At 37.0% G+C, this 22100-nt stretch overlaps 2 protein-coding genes and 1 long non-coding RNA gene across 4 annotated transcripts; 1 reads left to right on the forward strand and 2 right to left on the reverse strand.

The window, feature by feature from the left end:
* Positions 1-2700: 2700 nt before the first annotated feature.
* LOC118481814 (uncharacterized mitochondrial protein AtMg00860-like) lies at positions 2701-3264 on the reverse strand. The gene has a single exon (XM_035977099.1). It carries the CDS (start codon positions 3262-3264, stop codon positions 2701-2703), a length of 564 nt encoding a protein of 187 aa, XP_035832992.1.
* Positions 3265-5994: 2730 nt separating this feature from the next.
* Positions 5995-8835, reverse strand: LOC110876609. The gene is made up of 6 exons (XM_022124775.1): positions 8508-8835; positions 7986-8407; positions 7770-7942; positions 7512-7715; positions 7135-7414; positions 5995-6198 (listed from the first exon to the last, which is right to left on the reverse strand). Exons 1-6 carry the CDS (start codon positions 8833-8835, stop codon positions 5995-5997), a joined length of 1611 nt encoding a protein of 536 aa, XP_021980467.1.
* A 3822-nt stretch (positions 8836-12657) lies between these two features.
* Positions 12658-15812, forward strand: LOC110879219. Of its 2 annotated transcripts, XR_004867660.1 has the most exons (3): positions 12675-14001; positions 14078-14791; positions 14884-15812. It is a non-coding gene; the product is annotated as an uncharacterized LOC110879219 (long non-coding RNA). The 2 variants fall into 2 exon arrangements; XR_004867659.1 differs by lacking the exon at positions 14884-15812 and having other exon boundaries at positions 12658-14001; positions 14078-14392.
* Positions 15813-22100: the final 6288 nt, after the last annotated feature.

Below are 22100 nucleotides of genomic sequence, written 5' to 3' on the forward strand. Positions count from 1 at the left end.
TATTGAAATAGCTATAAGTATGAAAACATTCACATGTATGCAATTAAATAATTACAATAAAACCTCATATTTCTATTGAAATAGCTATAAGTATGAAAACATTTTCACATGTATGCAATAAAGAGTGATGTTGCAGTATTTTGAAGGCCATTAAATTCCATTCTTTTATGCCCACATATTTCTTCATGCCCCTCGATGTATTTTCCATTTCCATTTCCATTTACATAAATTTGGTTCCAATATATTCAATCCACATAAAAAACAAAGGAAAAAAAGTGGGAACCCAAAAGTTAACTATTACATTTATGCCTGTTATCTTTCTCGTGCATATTAAACAGCTTCATGTGTTTTTTTTTCCATTTCGATTAACTTACACCATATAATGTTTTATTTTACACTGATATCAAAGTTTCCCTTTTATGTAATATTTCGTAGTTTATTTCTTCAAATTCCCAATTTCAACGCACTCTAAAGGAAGTTCTACACGTTTCGATTTTTTTTTTTTTTTTTGAAAACTAAATTTTATTAAAACAAACCTCCGACCCAAACGGGCAAAAGTCCAATACAAAACGACACCCCGACCCAAACAGGCAAAGGGGGAAACTACAATATATACAAAGGATATTTACACCACTCCCTCAACTAATATTTTTACATGAAGATCTATTTTTAAGCCACCCATAACCTCTCGACTTAATCACTAACAAAATCTCTTGAAAACTTCTCCTGGTCTGATTGAAGACCAAATCGTTTTTACCTTTCCAAATACACCAACACGAAATAATAACCAATCCACGTATAATCTTCTTCATTTTATTCCCACCCTGATTAGAATTGTGAATATCCAATAAGTCTTTGAATTCAAAAGCGAAAATCGGGGGAATGTTACTGATGCAGTTTTTCTTAGCAATCAAGTTGAATCTAGAATTCAATATTTTGGAAGATCAAAGCTGCGATTTTTATTCAGAAATACTCAACTGCCTTTTCCAGAAACTAACAAGAACGATTAAATAGTTCAACTCCTACAAACTAGGCAACAACTTAAAAGATAAAAACAACCAAACAAAATTCAAAACATAGTTTTTTTAAATAATAAAATCCAAATATGTCAGCTAGCTTTGATCTCGGTTCCGGGTCAATCCGGGTCATGTAGTATCCGGGTCGCCTGCATCATTCTCCCCCTCTTCGAAAGGACTCGTCCTCGAGTCAAACGGGTCATCATCTTCAGGAACGAATGGGGAAAGATCTGCAACATTAAAAGTAGCACAAACATTGTAGTCGCCCGGTAAGTCGATTTTATAAGCGTTGTCATTAATGCGTTTGAGTACTTTAAATGGGCCATCAGCACGAGGTTGTAGTTTACCAAAGCACCCTCCCGGGAAACGATCCTTGCTCAAATGAATCCACACTAGATCGCCGTCCTGGAAAATGACTCGCTTCCGATGCACATTAGCTCGTTGCTTGTAAACAATGTTGTTATTCATAATTTGCTCACGTACTTGTTTGTGAATCTCCTTGATTTGGGTTGCCCTTTCATCTCCTTGAGCACTAAAATGTTCCATAGCTGGTAATGGTGGTAATGGTGTAAGATCCAGGGGAGTAAACAGGTTCCTACCATACACAACTAGAAAAGGACTCATACTCGTCGACCGATGTGTCCAGCGGTTGTATGCAAATTCTGCTTGGGGAAGGACCGTATCCCACTATCGGGGGTTGCTACCAACAAGAATATGAAGAAGATTCTTAAGGCTTCGGTTAGTCACTTCCGTCTGACCGTCGCTTTTAGGGTGGTGTGCACTGCTATAATGTAGTCGGGAACCTAATTTCTTCCACAATGTTCTCCAAAAGTGACCGACAAATTTGACATCCCGGACGGAGGTTAACGACTTAGGAACGCCATGTAGTTTAACAATTTTAGCAAAGTAAAGACGAGCCACCTGTCTAGCATCGTATGTTTTAGCACACGGGACAATGTGTGCCATTTTCGAGAAACGGTCAACTACTACCATGATCGAGTCCTTTTGTCGCTGGGTTCGGGGAACACCCACGACAAAGTCAAGACTAACATCTTCCCACGGTGCGGCATTGGAATTGTGGGTCTTGGCGATATGGCATACACGACATCGCTCAATAATACGTGTTACATCCTGTCCCATCTTGGGCCAAAAAAAACCTCTCATGTACTAATTTTAGGGTCTTATCACGGCCAAAGTGACCCGCTAAACCTCCTTGATGACTTTCTAAGACAATCGCATCCCGTAAGGAGCATTTAGGAACACATAATCGACTACCCTTGAATAGAAACCCATCATGTACTGAATACCCCTTTGTCGGAGCTGTTTGGCAGTCAATCCATGTCGCTGAAAAATCCGGATCATCCGGATAAATCCCCCGAAACACATCGAAACCCTCAACTGTACCTGTAGGGAAGTAAGAAGAGTGTAACGCCGGCTTAGGGCGTCAGCAACAGTGTTGTTACCCCAGCTTTGTGTTTGATAACAAATGAAAAGTCTTGTAGGTATTAAACCTACTTAGCATGGCAAGGGTTAAGTTTGTTTTGTCCGTTAATGAACTGTAACGCCTGATGATCCGAATACAATACAAACTCACCTGGTAATAAATAATGACACCAATACTCCAAACTTCTAATAATGGCACAGAACTCTTTATCATAGGTGCTGAATTTCTGTTTTACTTCGCTTAATTTTTCACTAAAAAAGCAATAGGCCGGTTTTCTTGACTGAGAACCCCGCCGATACCCAGCCTAGAAGCGTCGTATTTCACCTGGAAAACAAGATGAAAATTAGGGAGTGCTAGCACGGGAGCTTGGGTGACCCGTTTATTAAGTTCTTCAAATGCAACTGAAGCTGCTGGTGTCCACACGAAAACACCACTTTTGAGACAATCAGTAATAGGAGCAACAATAGAGCTGAAATTCCGAATAAAACGACGATATAATGACGCCAAACCGTGAAAGCTACAGACTTCGTGAATTGAGGTAGGTGTGGGCCATGTTATGATTGCTTCAATTTTCGCTTTATCCATGCTAATTCCTTGTTTGGAGATTTTATATCCCAAGAAAAGGACTTCCTGTGATAAAAATTGATACTTAGCTCTATTGGCATAAAGCTTTTGTTCTCGGAGAATCGAAAAAACTTGCCGAAGGTGACGAAGATGTTGATTGACATCCTTACTAAACACCAAAATGTCATCAAAATAAACAACCACACACGGACCATTAAGGTTTTTGAATACCTGATTCATTAGTCTCATAAACGTACTCGGTGCATTCGAGAGGCCAAAATGCATAACTATCCATTCTTAAAATCCATCCCGTGTTTTAAAGGCCGTTTTCTATTCATCCCTGGGCCTCATATGTATCATATGTATCTGATGGTACCCACTACGTAAATCGCTCTTCGAGAAAACCGACGACCCACGTAGTTGATCAAGCAAATCTTCAAAAGGAGGTATAGGGAATCGATATTTGATGGTGATTTTATTGACGACCCGACTGTCAATACACATCCTATAAGCTCCGCCAGGTTTTGGTACTAGTAAAGCAGTCACGACTCATGGACTCATGCTTTCTCGAATAAATCCCTTATCTAGTAGTTCGGTAACTTATCGGTGCAGCTCGTTAAACTCTTTTGGGTTCATACGATAAGCTGGTTTCTTGGGAATGACCGAACCTAGAACAAAGTCAATACAATGTTGTACCTCACGCATGAATGGTAGACCTGGAGGAATTTCATCTGGAAACACATCGTTGAATTCGTCAAGAAGTGGCTGTACTTCGGGTGGGGAATCTCCTGAGGGTGCATTTTGTTCAGCCACGAAAAGAGTATATAAAAGCGGAGGATTGGTGTGTTTGGTAAAATCGATGAAGGCTGACTTGGTAAGGATAACTGCTTCCGTTCCTATTTCCCGAGTGTCTAACGGAGCAAGTATTATGTTAACACCATCTTTCCGGAAAATGTAAGTATTTTTAAAAGCATCATGTTTCGTTCGCCTATCAAACTGCCAAGGTCTTCCTAATAGCACATGACAAGCGTCCATTGGAATTATCTTGCACCAAATTTCATCCGAATACCGGTTTCCAATTGAGAATTGCACCAAACATCTTTGATTAACTTTAACAAAATTCCCTTTTTTCGCCATGTTAACTGATACGGATCAAGGTGGGGTTCTACCTTGAGACCTTGTTTTTCCACCATGCATGTTGCGACCATGTTTTCGCAGCTTCCCCCATCGATAATAATGGTGCAAACCTTCCCTTTCGACATGCACTTCGCTCGAAAAATATTGTTCCAAAGCCACAACGTATCGTCTACGAGTGGGATTGGGTGTGTGTTAAGTGCTCGTTGGGTAATCAATAATTCTCCTTTATCTAGGTAAACAACTTCTTGATTTGCTTCTAGTCCTTCTTCATTTTCGGTGTCATAAACTGGTTCAGTCTCGTCTACGAGGGTGACTAGATGTGTGTTTGCGCAGTCCCGAGCGAAATGGCCTAACCCGCCACACTTGAAGCACTTAGTTATGCGTAAACTAGCGGTAGAACTAGATGATCCACCCGAGGCTTCAGCTTTGATTGGGCCGAGCCGGTTCCCAGGTGTTAACGTCGAGGGAGCACGAGAGTTTTCGGCTTTGATTGGGCCAAATTTAGGAGGGGTGCTCCTCGTTTTAGCTTTAAGTTGTTTTTCCACTTTGAGGGCTAACTTACAAACATCATTGAAACTCCAATATAGTTAATATAGTTGGAGTTGAACCATATTTGAGATGTCGGGTTGTAATACTCCCAGAAACCAAGCAATCACTTGCTCTTCCTCCTCTTCAGCCCCACATCTCTCTGTCAGATTCAGCAATTGCTTCCTCAATGGTGGAGGTTCGTTGGGAGAATTTATGATATTCTTAAAAGGCCTCTTGACGATAATTAGCCGGAAAAAATTTTCCCGTAACAATTTCTTCATTTTTTCCCAGGTTTCAATTTTGGATTTGCCCTCTTGAACCCTTTTCTTTTTTACGTGATCCCACCATAAGGAAGCATATTTACGGAGTTTAATGACAACAAGTTTTACCTTGATGTTGTCAGAGATGTCTTTAAGATCGAAGATGCGTTCCACCGTGCTGAGCCAATTAATAAACTCGTTTGGTTGCGCTTTACCATCAAACTCTGGAACTTCGACCTTCATTCCCATGTGTCGAAGTGGATCAGACTCATAACGATTCTGGTGTCGACCCCATCGACCAAAACCATTAACGGCGACCTTCGCCTTCCCCATCACCCTAGATGACGGTTTCTGTTTCAGTCACCTCTTCTCGTTCCTCATGTTGCAACTCCAAGTCCCGGACCCTTTGTCGCAACCTCGCAATTTCTGCGATATCACGTGGGTCTCTTCTGTCATCCTCGTTGCCTCGGCCGGCGTCTCTACGGGGTTGGCGTCAAAGAACTCCTCCACGTTCTGCCATTAAATCTCCTCTAAGCTCTGATACCAACTGATGCAGTTTTTCTTAGCAATCAAGTTGGATCTAGAATTCAATATTTTGGAAGATTAAAGCTGCGGTTTTTATTCAGGAATACTTAACTGCCTTTCCAGAAACTAACAAGAACGATCAAATAGTTCAACTCCTACAAACTAGGTAACAACTTAAAAGATAAAAACAACCAAACAAAATTCAAAACAAAGGATAAAACAAAGGTTTATTTAAATAATAAAATCCAAATATGTCAGCTGGCTTTGATCTCGGTTCCAGATCAATCCGGGTGATGTAGTATCCGGGTCGCCTACATCAGTTACACCAAGCACTAATGGCCGCCCACACCCAAATAGCCACCGAACATGCCGTAAACAAATGATCCACTGTTTCCTCATACTCGTTGCAGAAAGGACACATAACTGAAGAAATATCCACGTTCCTTCTTCTCAAATTGACTTTAGTAGCAAGTCTAGTCAAGTTACCTCTCCAAACCATAATATTACATTTTATTGGCACCTATTTACTCCATTCGAATTTAGGGAGTTGGCTACTTCCCCTATCAGAAATAATCGCCTTTTTTACCGATCTCTCCGAAAAGCCGTCCTGTTTGTTAGTGTTCCATTTCCATGAATCTTTATCATTTGACAATCTCACCATGTTGATAACGTCTTGACATTCATGCCATTCCTTAATCTCTGTATCAGATTCGCGCTGTCTTACCTAATTCCAAGACAATCCACCATTTCCTTGTCCCGAACCTATTCTTTCTGAAACCCTACAAGATTTATAAGAATCTAGAACAAACAGATGTGGTCATCTTTCCATGAAAGGACTATCCCCCCACCCATGTGTCAATCCAAAAACGAATATCCATCCCATTCCCCACTTTACCCAGAGTCACCCGATTTATACTTTTCCCATCTATTTTCATTTTGGAGATCATTTTCACAATATTATTCCAGCAATCCGCATAATTACCATTTATCGGCAGGAAGCTTTTTTTTATTGTTTTTACTATAACAAGCTTCCACCACTTTCCTCCATAAATTTTGGTTTTGTACCCTGTATCTCCAACCCCATTTAAACAGGAGCGCCTCATTAACTTCTTTTAACCTGTTAATTCCCAAACCCGTTTTTTTCTTAGGCCACCTAACCCAATCCAAGCCACCCAGTTCATTTTGTTATTTTCACTAGATCCCGCCCAAAGAAACTTTCTCATTTTGGCTTCAAGAGTCTTAACTAAACCGACCAGGGCTTTATATAGAGAAAAATAATATATAGGGAGGCTTTCCAGAACAGAATTTATCAAAGTTAGTCTCCCGCCTATAGACATGGTTTTAGCTTTCCAAACCGTTAGTATTTTAACAAAAATCTCAACAACAGGATCCCAATTGTTGATTCTATTCATATTGGCCCCCAGCTTAATACCCAAGTAAGAAAGCGGGATGTTATCAGTTTTACACCCAATCACTTCTGCCATATCCTTGATGTCACAATTATCCATCCCCAACCCATATAAGTTTGACTTGTAAGGTTAATTTTAAGGCCCGAACAGAAATAAAAAATTCTGAGACATCTAGCCACATTTATCATGTTACCCCTATCCCAATTTCCCAATATAAGACCTTCGTCAGCGTAAAAAAGATGAGAAATTACCGGACCCATATTAGGCGTTTGAATACCTTTGAAAAACCCTTCGAGCCCTGCTTTGCACAAAATGCTAGACAAGGATTCCATAACCAAAATGAACAAAAACGGAGAGTCTCCCTGTCTTATCCCTTTTGAACAACCAAATTCAAAAGTAGGAGACCCATTCACTAGCACAGCAGAACTAGCCGAAGCTAACACCCCTTCCACCCATTTACACCACTGTAAAGGAAAACCCATCTGACTCATAATATCCAACAAAAAAATCCCAACAAACGTTGTTATAAGCCTTTTCAAAAACAATTTTTAATAAGAAAGCCTTTCTTTAATCTTTTTTAATCCAAGATATAAGTTTATTTACCATTAATGGGCTATCAAGGATATACCTGCCTTTAAGAAACGCCTTTTGATTGTCCGAGATGATAGTACCAATGACCCTTTTGAGACGGTTAGCAAGAACCATAGAAATAGTTTTACTAATCACCCCAATAAGGTTTATTGGACAATAATCTCTCATCCCAACAGGATCCTTGTTGTTCGGAATAAGAGTTATGAATGAAGAGCTGCATCCTTTTGTGATAGAACCTTTGCTGTAAAATTCAATCAACAAGTCATAAAAATCAAACTCAAATAAATTCCAGTACCTTTTTATGAAATTGAAGTTAAAACCGTCTGGCCCAGGAGCTTTGTTGCCCCCACACTCGAACACAGCTTTCTTAATCTCCTTGTTTTTAAAAGGAGCTGTTAGAAACGTCGCGTTCTCCTCTGATAGCCTCTTGATATCATGGCAAATGAGTTTTGGCCTGTTGTTGTTTTCCTTGAAAGCCGATTTGAAGAAACCCATAATCTTTTTTTTTGACTAAGGAAGGTTTATTCGTCCAGTCTCCGTCAATCATGAGGCCGGGAATATTGTTAGAAGCTCGTCTACTGTTTATGAACCCATGAAAAAAACCCGAATTCTCATCTCCATCAACATCCCATTTAATTCTAGCTCTTTGTTTGAGATCTTTATTTTTGAAATCTTCTAACTCCTTTAAATCTTTTATACATTCCTCTTTGATCCACTCCTCCTGTTCAGACAGATCCCTAGCTTCCGACCACTCAACCATTTTTTCTAGATCCTCCTTAAGTGCCCTCTCCTTCCCCTCTTCCTTATATAAAACCTCCTCTTTCCATATTTTAATACCCTCCCTAATCCTTTTAAAATTTTCCGTTAACCGAACATTCGCTTCTCTGACACCAATAAAGTTATCCTTCGCCTTCTTTATAACCTCATCAAAGTCTTTTCGGTCCAACCAAGAATTAAAAAATCTAAACGGCTTAGGCCCCCTAAGTAACGTCCTCAGACAGGCCACAGGCCATTCAGAAAAAAAATTCCTGACACACTAAAACCCTATCGGTGTTGCTATGTTTGTTGCCATTATTATTATTATGAAAAGTGAATTTCTTTCCTTTCATCTCAAATTCTCTCAATCCATTATCATTAATAAAATTATTAAAATTGTAACCACAGGTTTTGTTAAACTTAGAATTCAACCTATCTTCCACACAGCAGACAGCGTTAAAATCCCCCAAAATCACCCACCATCCCGAGATGTGACCTAACAGACCCCCAATGTCATCCCATAGAGATTTCTTTTGGGACACATTTTGGGGAGCGTACACGTTAATGACATTAATAGCTTTATTGCTCCCTTTCAAAACCCCCATAGACAAAAGGAAATTAGGATGTTTAATAGAATCATTTACCTTGAAGATATTAGGATCTCATAAGCTCACCACTCCCCCAGATCTCCCAGCAGCTGGCACATGGTCCATCTCAAATTTGCCTGCTCCCCAGAACTTCTCAAATTCAATACCTAAAATATTAGAAAACTGACTTTCTTGTAAAGCAATAAAATCAATCACATTTTCTTTTCTTAACTCTTTAACCCAACCCGCTTTGTTTTTACCCCCTTTCCAACCCCTCTAATATTCAAGGAAAGAAAATTCATCTAAAAACTTTTTGTAATCCTTCTTCCCTTATCGCTTCTCTGATCATATGCTCATGGTTTTGAAGATCGGCACCCACTACTCCCCCCAAAGTACACGTTTTGATTGACCATTAAAATGGGACAACGATTAAAACACAACCAGGTGGTATAAACTAAGGTTCAAAAACTTTCTCTCTATTTGACAAATACTATCAGAGCTCATATACTCTTTCTCTTCCCATGAAATAATGATAGCAAACGATCATTAATGTCATGAACTACATTTTTTGGTGTTATAAGTGCTATTTTCATAGAAGAATCTAGGGTTTCTAAACTGTTTCATAAGTGAAGAATAAAAAAAAGTTAATTAAACTTTGTGTATTTGAGCTCCAATGGTCTACCACATGTTTTTAGTGAATTTTAATAGTTTGTATTTTGACCATATATGAAGAGCTTAAAGAGGCATTAAAGCATTAATGATTTGGTATCTACTACCATTAGGAGTAACAAGAAGAATTTGCCTAAAGTCACCACCGTAAACAATACCTTTTCCTCCAAATGGGATTTTAGAATAAATACTTCTTTAAGAAGAAAAAATGTTTGTGAGCCATTGGTGCTTCATCCCATATGATCAACTTTGCCTCCTTGAGTAGATTTGCAACATCACTTGTTGGTTTAGTGTGGCACATGGAATCCTCTGTAAGATTTATGAGAATATGAAATCTAGGGTATGTTATCGTACACGAGATAGTAATAACCATGCAGTACCACTGGAAGCCACATTTAATACTATCTTACTATTAGATCGAATGGCCGAAGCAAAAGTACCATAAAAAAAGTTTTACATGTTTCACCATAACCATATACAAAAATCTCTCCTCATGTTCTACCACCGTAACCATATACAAAAATCTCTCCTCATTTGAATCAATAGTTGTCTAAGGTGAAAATTTGTTAGGAAAGTTTTTGGAACACCTCTTACCAACCATGCAAGGACAATTCAAATTAGCATTTCCACAAGACACACGAATCATAAATTCAGTCACGAGTAAATAAAGCTGAGGATCTTCGTTTTCTTGAATTACAACAGAAATAAAGGGATCTATATAATCTACATTAGGAAGTTTTTATCAATTTTCAAGAATAAGCATATATGTGCATGAGGCAGACCACGCTTCTGAAATTCAACGGTATAAACAAGTAAAAAAATAGAAAATATAAATTCGTAAAATATTTTGTAGTTCTAATAATAAATATGCAAAACAGGTAAAACTAATAAAAAAATCATACCAGCGTTAATGTCACCGAAAAATTTATTATCATTTAGATCTTTGATTATCGAATCACACTTAAATTTAAACAAACGACTCAATATACCGGTCACATGGATGAATGGTTAAATCTTTTAGAATTCTTTTTACCTCTGGCCATTTCGGATTGGTTATGTTTATGAATAAATTCTCATAGCTGAACCACTTACATAACGCCTTAGCATCTAGGTAGTTTTGTTGCATGTACCAAGCACCTATAGTGAATGAAGAAGGTAAAATGCCACATTTCCCGGTGTCAGATAAATCTTTTTTCTAGTGTGCTTAAACTTTTGTAGATTTTCAAATGATTCAGATCCAAGATTCTTTTGTTTACCACGTATGTAGCAAAGTCTTATACTTTTAATCATTGTATAAGCATCAAAAAAACTGTTGTTAGTACCTCCTTGCATTTAAAGTTGATGGTCAACCATAATTCATATGTTGGATTCTGTAAGCAAAAGATTCTCTAATTGTGCACTTTGGTCTTATTTTCTTTTGGGTGGATATTAAATTCATATGTGGAATGTCAATCCTATATCCATCACCATAAGGGAAAAGTATGGGATATTGAAGAGCAAGATAGAAAGGTTGTAATTCACTAATATGCTTGAGCATCCTAGACTGAGTTTCTACAACAATAACACTATCGTCAATAGTTTCATTTATATCATCTACTAACAAAGCAACAACTTCAGAAGTGGTTGGTAAATTACAGGTCCCACCGTCTTTCTCTCTTGTGTTAATAAGTCGAAGCTTAAGGTTAGCATCTGGACTTTCATGAAAATGGTCTCGGACCATTATATACGACTTAACCAACTCATTTTGGGAATATAAAAAACCCTCAGGTATTTTATAATTTGAACACCGAGCATGTTGAATGATTCCTTATATCATTTATAATAAAATAAATACTAACTAAAGTATCATTGAGGTCTTTCATAATAATCTGATATTACAAGGTAATTAATGTATATGTAAATCAAGGAATATACTTACCAAATAAAGTTTGTCTGTTTGATTTTTCATTTTAAGTATCGTATATGTAAAGCTGAAAATTCTTACGTTGTTGTCAATTAGCTGGTCTAAGATTACCCATACAATGGAAATTTTGACCACTAATTCTAAATATGAATGGATCATTCCCCCTATTGACTTTTGAATGAGGATTTCTACCCATAGATGTAAATGAGAACATAGAATCATAATGTTGGATGTTCTTTAAGAAAAACAAAACTTGCTTTTAGGATCCAGGAAACGAAACGTATTTTGATAGGTCGGATGAACATTTTAAAATAAGGAAGCTCAACTTTCCCATATCCACAACATAAACTATAACTTAGTTTATTCATTGTATACGAGCTTTACCACCTTCTAATGTCCATAGCTTTGCATCACAAATCCCACACGTTAGAGTTTTAGTCACCATGATCCAAACAATCTATTAAACCATAATGGTTTAACCATTGGTAGGTGTTACACTAACAAATGATTAATGAAAGTTTTAAAAATATTTTACAAATAATAATTTGAGTTTGATACTTATAGAAATTCCTTTAAAAGGATCTTGAACACTATGTATAAAATCATCCTCTTCACCAGAATTCAATTCTTCCATACGTATAGGAGTTCACGTGGCTTGTGTTTGAGTTTACACTTCCCCGATAACAACTTAGTTAGTGATGATGTATTACCCACGATAGACGGCTTATTAGTAGTGAAGATACTTGAATTAATAGAAATATAGAATATCGACCATTAGTAGATAACGCTGTTGAATTGTTATTCGAATTTTCGGTAGCTGAACAAAAGATTTGATAGGAAAGTGGATCCATATTGGTTTCTAAGTTCACTAAGAAAAACTATATTAAATAACACGTACATGTCGTAATATTAACTTACGAACTTAACGCTTCTATATTTCAATGAATGGCATTGAGACTATTTTCTTGAGTTGTAATATTAAACTTGTGATGTGTTTTCTTGGTCGTACAAACTAATTAAGAATAATATTGTGGGATGATGATGTGTTATTTGATTTCCTACTATCAAGATATAATTATAAGAACACCAATAATTAGAAAAAAAATTACCGTTAGAGATGTCTCATAGGGAATCCTCTCAATAGGCCCTATAGAAAAGTAAAACTCTCATTTACTATATATAATAATTTTGGTTGATTTTATAAACTAAAGTAAAACTCACATTTACCATTACTCTATATAAACAATTTGGGTATGTTCTTATGAACAGTACCCAAACATGTCATCTAAGCGACACTCAATTTATGCCACGTTTCTGTGTAATTTACGTGGCACTGCCCACTTCAATAGTTGTCTTCAATTAGCTTCATTTTCCCCGTTACCTACACCAACACTAATGATAGAAAGAGAAACTCAAGCTTCCGAAGGAAACCAGCGGCTTCACCGGCGGTCTTAATCGGTGTAACCATTCGGCTGGAAAAAAAGAGTAGACAACCTGAGAATAGGTTTTTAGCAAGGCCTGAACTTCGACAATGGCGATAGCGGGGACGGAGAACTGCTACCAACGGCAACGGCGTAAGTGAAAAAAAAAGCCAAGAAGAAAATCCAGTGGTGTGTTGGCTTGGGGTACCATCGACGCAACAAAAAAGAGGGGTAGGAGAGTTTCTAATATTTGTTTGGATGCTTATTTTATGCTAAGGTAAGTGAAAATACCTTATAATATAATTCCTTAAAAGTCCAACATGCTGATTATATGATCTTGGTGTATGCATGTATCTTAAAAACTAAGATTTTATTGTATTGTGTTACTAATATGAATTAGTTGCTGGTGATATGGTCGATACATGTAATTACTCACAAACCGTAACAATAGGAGTAATTGAAATTTTAGGGTTTTTTGAGACATATTTGGGGTTTTTTAACGTATGGTGAATTATAATAATTTAGAATGTTGATTCCATATGTAAATAAATTCCTGATATGAATTCTTGGTCTAGACTCTATTAAGGAAAAAATAAAATTGGTTAAGTCCTTGACCTTTCTCATTGGATTACTTTGATAATCTAGGAGAATTTTCTGAATAAGGTTTGTTTGAATTGTGTTGATTTATAAAATTATGCACCAGTTAGGGTTAAATGACTCAATTTGTTAATACTTGTTGAGAATTTAAAGTGGTTATCATGTGTATGGATGATACAGATTACCACTTTTTTATTCGTTTAGAACATCGACTTCGATCGAAGAAGTACTAAAATTATGCTAATTTTAAGTATTCTGATCTATGTATTCAGGCATAATCATAATCGATTGGTTTATGGAATAAGTACCAAAGAGATAGAAGCAGTCTATCTTCTAATTTGTATAACCAGTGACGATGCCCGATTAAGTGTATTTTGTGTTTTTTGTTTGATATTGTTTACGTAGAAGTTAATATAATGTTGAGTTTTTTATTGGGACATGGTTTAGGGATACGGATATCTAACGAACCTTTGTTAATTATGATGGTTCGATTGAGAACTATATGGGACAGAGGAGATGATGTTAATCCGAACATTACAGCGATTAATGCAGCCTATTATTGTACAAATTTTCAGGCCTTTGATTTGGCAACTTGTAAGTTCATCTCATATGTCTAAATGATTCATATGTTGAATCACCAATGATAGGCCAGTTTCATGCTGAATTTCAGGTGAAAGATGAACTTTAGCCGCAATCTTCGCAGCCGACTTAGCTTTTACAGCTGGCTTCGCACCTTCACAATTGGCTTTCACGGCTTGTTTCACTTTCGCAAATGGTTTGGCTTTAGCATTGGCACGTTTAATTCAGATGTCGGGACTTAATTGCCATCATAAGGTGTGTCTGAATCAGAAGTCGTGTCTGAAAAATGATTAGAACAGTTTGCATAGTCAACCTTATTTTCAGGTAAAGCAACTGTGTCTATACAAGGTTAGGGTTTATCCAAATGAGCTTCTTTTACAATTAATCAATTTGATTTGTGGTGTTTTCTCCTAAATTTAAACTATGTGATTGATTTCTAATCGCATACTTTCCAGTATGAAACTCTATATTGCAATTTCTTTATTGTGTGCCAATTTATGATATGATTTAATGTGTCTATTGATGTGGTGCCCTAATGTTTAGTGCATGCATAACATAAATTTGGGGAGAAGAGCTCGATTGTTGTTATAATCAAGCTTTACAAGTCATTAATTTTGCACGCAATTGAGCAAAGGTGGGTATATATATAATATTCACTTCTTTCATATGAAATGGACTTTCTTCTAGTTATCACAAATAGGCGAAGCACCATGCCCCATGGATATGAATTGTGGTTCTAGGTAGAAGCAAGTTTGTTGATCGTCAAGTGCATAAGTGCATAGCCATCTTTAAGAGGTTTGACCAGGTAAGCAAAAATATTAATGCAAGTATGGTTGTTTATATGAAGGCGTGTATGTGTTTGAGTGCGTGCATTTTCAAGAAATCGAGTACTTGCAGGTGGTGCTGGTAGTGGTTAACTCATTGAATGGGCTCGATATATTAATTGGCGTCTCACCTTAACATTAATAAGGTTTAATAAACATGTATTGGGTTTATCATGGTTAATGCTTTTATAATTTTAAACGACATTCAGATTGTTCTGTATCTTAACATGTTGCATTATTATGACTGTTGCACATGGTTTCATGCAACCTACAATCATTATGGTAGTGTTATAAATCGGAAATGAAGATATGGGGACAACCATTTCAATAGGATAAAAACATTCATGGGTATGGGTATTAACAAACTATGCAAGTAAAGTTGTGAAAATATGTATACTAGCTTTTACATAAACTGATTATAGATTTTGTCATTACCTTTCATAGGATCAATGTTATTAAATAGCGTTTATACTTTGTATACGTTTTGGCTTAATTTGTAAGCCCCTAGCCGAACGCGGTAAGGCTTACATCTAGTATATAACAAGTTTTTGGTTGATTTTATGAACAGTGATTTTCTTTATTTATTTTATATTTTATATTTTTGTTTTTTTAGTGTTTTAAAGGTTGTTTACGTTTTCAGCCCCTCAAGTTTGTATGGTTTAAGCCAATGAGGTGGTGGTGGAGTGGTAAGGAAGAGACTTGGTCTTCTAAGGGACCCAAGTTCGATTCCTGACCTCCCCATTATTTTCTGCGGCACCTGATGATGATGCGAGACTAGGCGAATAGGTGGAGATCGCTAGTTCGATCCTTGAACTGAGCGGGTTTTACCTCAACGCACTGTCGTGCCTTCGGGCGAGTGTTCACGGGCTTCGACCCTAGGTGAGGGTTTTCCCCAGTTTGGAGGCGAGTGTATCCTGATTTGGTGAATTTCGCCAGTAGCCCATTTAGAGGATTCGTTGGCCGTTCAAAAAAAAGTTTGTATGGTTCACTTAGCCCTTAAAGTTTTGCGTTTCTTAAGTCTATATTTTGAGTTTGTCTATATTTTATACCAGCTCATGGAATAAATTCGCTTTGTCTTCGCCTAAGTTTTACATCACATGACGTTATAAATTCGTGTTTTTGTTTTATGATTTTTTTCCGGTTTTGCTTGTCGTTCGCTTACTGCTTAGTCCGGTTTTACAAACCTCGTTCCCGCAATGCGGGCGGCAAACACTATTTATTTGCATTTTAATACGCGTTAAACATCTTACGATAAGAATGAATGTATCATCCATAAAGGATACACTTAATGTTATAATTAGAGTTAAATGCTTGGTTGGTCCCTGTGGTTTGTAAAAATTGCAGACTTGGTCCCAGTGGTTTACTAATTACACGCGTGGTACCAAAACTTGTCAAAAATGAACTCGTTTGGTCCCCTGCCCTAACATCAGTTAGATTTCTGTTGGTGCATATGTCTGTCGACTTCGTCTTGTATCGAGTCTTGTAATAGGTTTGATAGATCAGGACATGTGGTATGAAAGAAACAGGAAACTGAGCTGAAACAGCAAGTTCATGCGAACTGGCCAGTTCGTACGAACTGGACATGTCTGTTTCATGCGAAGTGGCAATCCTATATATATATGTCTTGGTCATTTCATTTGTAACGTTGCTGATTCCGGAGCAGAGGTGCTGCCGAAGTGTCAAGTGGTCTGTAAAGCTTTCAAATCAATATACAAGACAGTTAAAGTGAATGCTAGTGTGAATCAAGCTGTAATCAAGTCCGAATCATTGAATTCCGCCTTTGGTTTGGATTAGAACTCTTCTGATCGACTCGTTTAGGTCAAACAATGATCCTACAAGTGGTATCAAAGCTCAGGAGGAAGAGTTCGTACCATTTCAGCTTGTTTTCACCGAAAATTCTGACTTCTACTCATTCTTTTACACTTTTTCATCAAATTAACTAAGATTTTACGGATAAAATGGACTGATTGTGTGATATAACACGCAAAACACTGTTTTAAACAATCCTTGAAAGAATCAAACCCTAATTCGACCTAAATCTTGATCAATTTTGTAAAAAACATACCCGATCGTGTGACATCAGCATCAGCTCGCACGAGTTGTTCATCAGTTCGCATGAAATTGACCCCAGTTCGCTTAAAAGGTTCATCAATTCGTTTGAAGTGACCCCAGTTCGCTTGAAGTTTCATAAGTTCACATGAAGTGGGTTCCAGTTTGTTTGAAAAGTGTTACCAGTTCGCACGAGGTGCCTGAAAGGGTCCAGTTCGTTTGAATTACCATCTCAGTTCGTACGATGTGTGGTCCAGGTCATTTGGTTTGAACTCAGGTCGTGCGGATTGAAACTTGGGCAGTTCATTTGAAGTTTGATTCGTTAGAGGTTCAGGTCACACGAAGTGACTCAGGTCATTTGTAAATTGTATCAGTTCGTACGAGGAGAGCTTAAAACATTCAGATCGTTTGGAAGTTATCTAGTTCACACGGTTTGAGTTAGGTCAAAGTCGAACGGATTGAACTTGAACCAGGTCGTTTGAAACTATATCAGTTCGCACGGAGTGAACTTAGGTCATCTGTTTGTTTGAAAGTTAACCAGATTGTTTGAGTGCGTTGCTCCAGTTCGTTTGAACCAGATCGTGTGAGAACCCAGACAGTTTTGAACAATCAGTTATTGAACTTTCGATACTTAAACATGGATAACGAGTTTTACAACGCCTTTGCTACTGCTCCAGTTATAGTTTCCGAAACTGTTGAAATCGAAAATGAAACGTGAACTTTCCAAAAGCCTCCAAAGCTTATGTACATTAAGGATTTTAAAGGATGGCAAAATCGTTTTGAAAACTGGGTGCATGGAAATAAGTTTGATGCATTGGTTTCGATAGAGAAAGAACATGTTAGACCGAAAGATAATCTTGAAAATGAAAAACCATTAAGTAAATTTACACCGAATGAAAAATTAAGATACACCAGTGAAAAGATGATGATTAGCCTTCTCCAAAAAGCTATAAAAGAAGATATTTTCGTGTTGCTTCAACATGAGGGAACTGCTAGATCAATTTGGTTAGCATTGATTCAAAAGTTTAAGGGAAGTGCTGATATGATAAAAAATAAGCGTGCATTACTAAAGAAATCATTTGATATGTTTACAACTTTTGAAGATGAGACGACTAGGAAGACTATTGAGAGATATTGTCATATTGTCCAGGAGATGAAAAGATTGGACATCAAGAAAGAAGATGATGAATGGGTTGATAAGTTAGCCGATGCATTACCACAGAATAAATGGGGAACATATCTGTTGATTTTAAAACATATGCGAAAATCTGAAGATATGAATATGTGTAAGTTCATTCAGAAGCTTGAAGAACATTAATTGGATGTTCAGAAAACTGCTATCATGAAGAATTCGGGTGCGCAACAAGATGTTAGTGTATATATAGAGGAAGCAGTGTTGCGACTACATCAAGTCCGAAGATTCAGACTGCTTTTAGTGCCGATGGTACTTCTGGATCAAATGTTAGCACTAAAACTCAGAGTGGTGGATATTCTTCGTCGTATTCAAGTTTTGATCCAAATTTCTCAAAACCAAGTTCTCAACAACGGAGTTCCACAAATTTGCACTGTAATGTTACATTGAATATTCAAAATGGTCAAAATTTCTCTCCAGGTATTGCTAAGCAACACATGGCATCACTTGTTACTGTGTTAGAGTCGTATGAAAGCTTAGTTGCTGGAAGAATCGGAAATCCGATGCTCACTATAGAGGATTATGATCAGATTGATTCTGAGGAACTTGAGTTGATGGACATCAAGTGGTGTTTAGCTAGTGTTTTGAGAAGAGCAGAAAAATTCAAACAAATCACTAGTAGAGATGATCTTCATGATGTTGCTACATCTCAGCTAGGTTTTGACAAATCGAAGGTTACTTGTTTTCATTGCCGAGAAAAAGGACATTTTAAACGGGAGTGTACAAATAGAGAAGCAACCGGAAGACAAGATCCATTCGGAAACAACGATTATCATCGAAAGGCAATTTATCATCAGGTTGCTCAACTACCACATCAACAACAATCTTCACATTCACGTACTATTGAAGAATCAAAGGGTAAAGCTTGTCATGGTTGGATAGACCAAGAAGATGAAAGGCTTCCAGAAGGATTCAGTTGGGATAAGTATGATCCTAACAGAACTTGGGAAAAAACAACATTTGTTGCTCGAATCCTTGAAGATTCAACCTCAGGAGAAGAATCAGTCAAATCTAAGAATCGTCCTAGAAGAATATCGATCTTTAAGTCTTCAGGAAGTGATGAGGATACTGATGATGAGGAAGAGTATATTAATAAAGCTAGAAAAAATTTGGATTCTTACAGTTTTAATTTGTTTTTTGCTGATAAAATCGAGATTTTGAAAGAAAAAAAGGCTGCTAGACTGAAGAGAGAATTGGAAGCAAGAAGGATTGCTGAAGAAAAGGCAAAATTTGAAGCAAGAAGGGTAGCTGAAGAACGTAATAAAGTTCAGATGGAAGCTGATAAGGCAAAAGTTGAAGAAAAATCGACACAAAAGGTCGATGTTGTAGAAAGTGAAGTGATGATAGAAGTTGAGACAGCACCGAATGTGATTGAGAAGGTGGTGGAGAAAATAATTGAAGTGGAGAAAATAGTCGAAGTTGAGAAAATAGTTTGTTGTCAGGGGGAGTTCTGATTGTTTAAGCCAAGTGGATGGCAAATTGAAGCAATTCACATCAGTTTGTCACTTTATTTGTACAGTTTACTGCATTTATTTTCAAATTTTCCCAGAAAATCAAAAATTGAACATATTTTTGATTTTAGGGGGAGTAAAAAATTTAGAAATTTTGAAAATTTGAAAAAAGCCAAAAACATGATAAAATCTAAAAGCCAAAAACATCGAAAAATCAAAAATGAGTTTTGTTGTGAAAAACAGGAAATAATAGTACATCAGTAAACTATCACAGCATGCTAAATAATTGGAAAGTCAAATGTGATAAACGGTCTCACTGATGATATGTCAGTAGGTTTTTACTCATTTAGTAGATTGTTTTCGAGATATAAACCTAAATATCAAAGCTTACTTATTTCGTGGGGAACATCTCTCGGATATATAGGTAACCCCTGAAATCTTGTTTGAAGGGCTTTCTATTTCTGACATACTAGGTCTTTGTGCATGATGATATCTGGGGTATTATACCAGGACTTCTGATTTTGCGGAAGCAATAGCCTAGTCCTCTTATAATATTCTGCACTGCTTTAATCATAAAGCCCACCCTCAGCATAAAAAATGATGAAACATTGAAAAATGCTAATAATGTGCTGTTAAAGATAAGATCCCCAAACGGGACACACCGAAAGACGAGCCATCATCTCTCTGATTGAACGGAAGTTCTAGCCTGAGCTCTCATGGTCTCGCATTACCCGTTTACAGATATCATTAGTGTACATTCACCTGTAAGACTGAATATAGGAGTCTGGATACGGGAGTATATTCTGAGGTGGGACACACGAATAAGTTTAAGTTAATTAAAACACTAATCTCGTATCTCGAAACAATTGAACTTTGTGTGAAAATTTAAGTGGATCAGTATACTGACAATCTAAGTGAATCATTTAGAACTTAAAATGTTTAAAGCTTAACGGTGTTAGTGATTTGTCTCATAAACTGATATGATCCTCTTACACAAACTCACAAAAAATATTGTCTGTAAATATTTCTTTACTGTTTGTCATTAAAAAAAACAAAAACCCAAAAGATTTTCATTAGTGTGTTTTAGCATATAATTTTGTAAAATCCAAAAAGATTTTATTTCATCTTATTTTCGACAACTGATGTTGGAGAGCTGATTTTCAAAATTCCGAGTGCTAAACATGATGAACAACAGGGTTGGGAAAGTTTGTTTGAAATGAGAATTGATTTTGAAAAGATTAAATGGTTCATTAATTTGAAACCTAATTTGAATGTTTCGATTACAAGTGGTTAAGCAAAGATTAAAATTGTTATATATGAAAAACTTATGTTTTGGGTAGAGATTTGTGCAGGTCCCCGAGTATAAGCCTGAGCAGAGTTTGAGCCAGGTTTTGATTCTAGAACAAGTGCTATGTCAGATTGCGATCCCGGAACAACTTAAGGGGGAGTCTGCTAGCAAAGGGGTGTTTGAAGACAGTAGAGCCAGTTTCTGATCCTGGAACTGTGTTCAAGATAAGAAGCTGCTGAGGCTGATGAGCGAGAGAAAGATAGAGATTGAAAGATACTTACAGTGTCAGACACTTTGGAGAGAGCGAGAAGACTGATCAAGACTGAAGACTTGTCATACTGAATACTCGACACCAAAGACTTTGTCAACATCCAAGGGGGAGTCTGTTGGTGCGTATGTCTGTCGACTTCATCTTGTATCGAGTTTTGTAATAGGTTTGATAGATCAGGACACGTAGTATGAAAGAAACGGGAAACTGAGCTGAAACAGCAAGTTCATGCGAAGTGACCAGTTCGTACGAACTGGACATGTCTGTTTCATGCAAAGTGGCAATCCTATATATATGTGTCTTGGTCATTTCATTTGTAACGTTGTTGATTCCGGAGCAGAGGTGCTGCCAAAGTGTCAAGTGGTCTGTAAAGCTTTCAAATCAATATACAAGACAGTTAAAGTGAATCCTAGTGTGAATCAAGCTGTAATCAAGTCCGAATTATTTAAACGACTGCTATAAATCAACTCTAAATTATATATGTTTTATAAAAATATAACTCAAATCTACAACTTTTCAAAAAAAAAAAAAAAAAACACAACTAAATGCAAACAAACAACAAACCAACACCCCACTTTTCCACCCAAAACCCCACTTTTACAACCAAAAAACAAACAGACCTTGTATGTTGACCTTGTATCTAAGCGCCCACTTTGGACAAAGCGCAGCGTATATTCGTGTGTAAAAAGCCAACTAGCGTGTGTGAGAAACCAATGCCTTAATTATATGTGTGTTTGTGTGTGTATATATATATAAGTGAGATCAGGAGAAAACGATTTAAAGTGTGAAAACGGTGAGAATGATTTTCAGCCACAAGATCTTTGTGATTTGTGCTTAAGATGATGCAGTGGTACTTTTGTAAATAATGGGAACCTTAGAACCATCAGGAGGGGTAAAATTGAAAGATTCAAACAAGGGTGCACGTGCTAATCACATGCCATTTTCCCCATCATATTTAAACGCCAATAACATTTTTATACTTGATTATTTTTCTAAAAAAATTACACCATAAAACTCAGCGTTTTTTTTATCTTTCTAACGA

Source organism: Helianthus annuus, chromosome 9 (assembly GCF_002127325.2).
Source record: "Helianthus annuus cultivar XRQ/B chromosome 9, HanXRQr2.0-SUNRISE, whole genome shotgun sequence".
NCBI classification, from domain to species: Eukaryota; Viridiplantae; Streptophyta; class Magnoliopsida; order Asterales; family Asteraceae; genus Helianthus; species Helianthus annuus.

Excerpts from the sequence above, each read along its gene's own strand:
- LOC118481814 (XM_035977099.1), bottom strand. The coding sequence starts at position 3,264 with ATGAATCAGGTATTCAAAAACCTTAATGGTCCGTGTGTGGTTGTTTAT.
- LOC110876609 (XM_022124775.1), bottom strand. The coding sequence starts at position 8,835 with ATGGGGGTTTTGAAAGGGAGCAATAAAGCTATTAATGTCATTAACGTG. Across the intron at positions 8,408-8,507 it reads CACCGATAGGGTTTTAGTGT|ACTTTGATGAGGTTATAAAG; the intron begins GTCAGGAATTTT and ends TGGACCGAAAAG. Across the intron at positions 7,415-7,511 it reads AAGGCGTTTCTTAAAGGCAG|GCTTATAACAACGTTTGTTG; the intron begins GTATATCCTTGA and ends GTTTTTGAAAAG.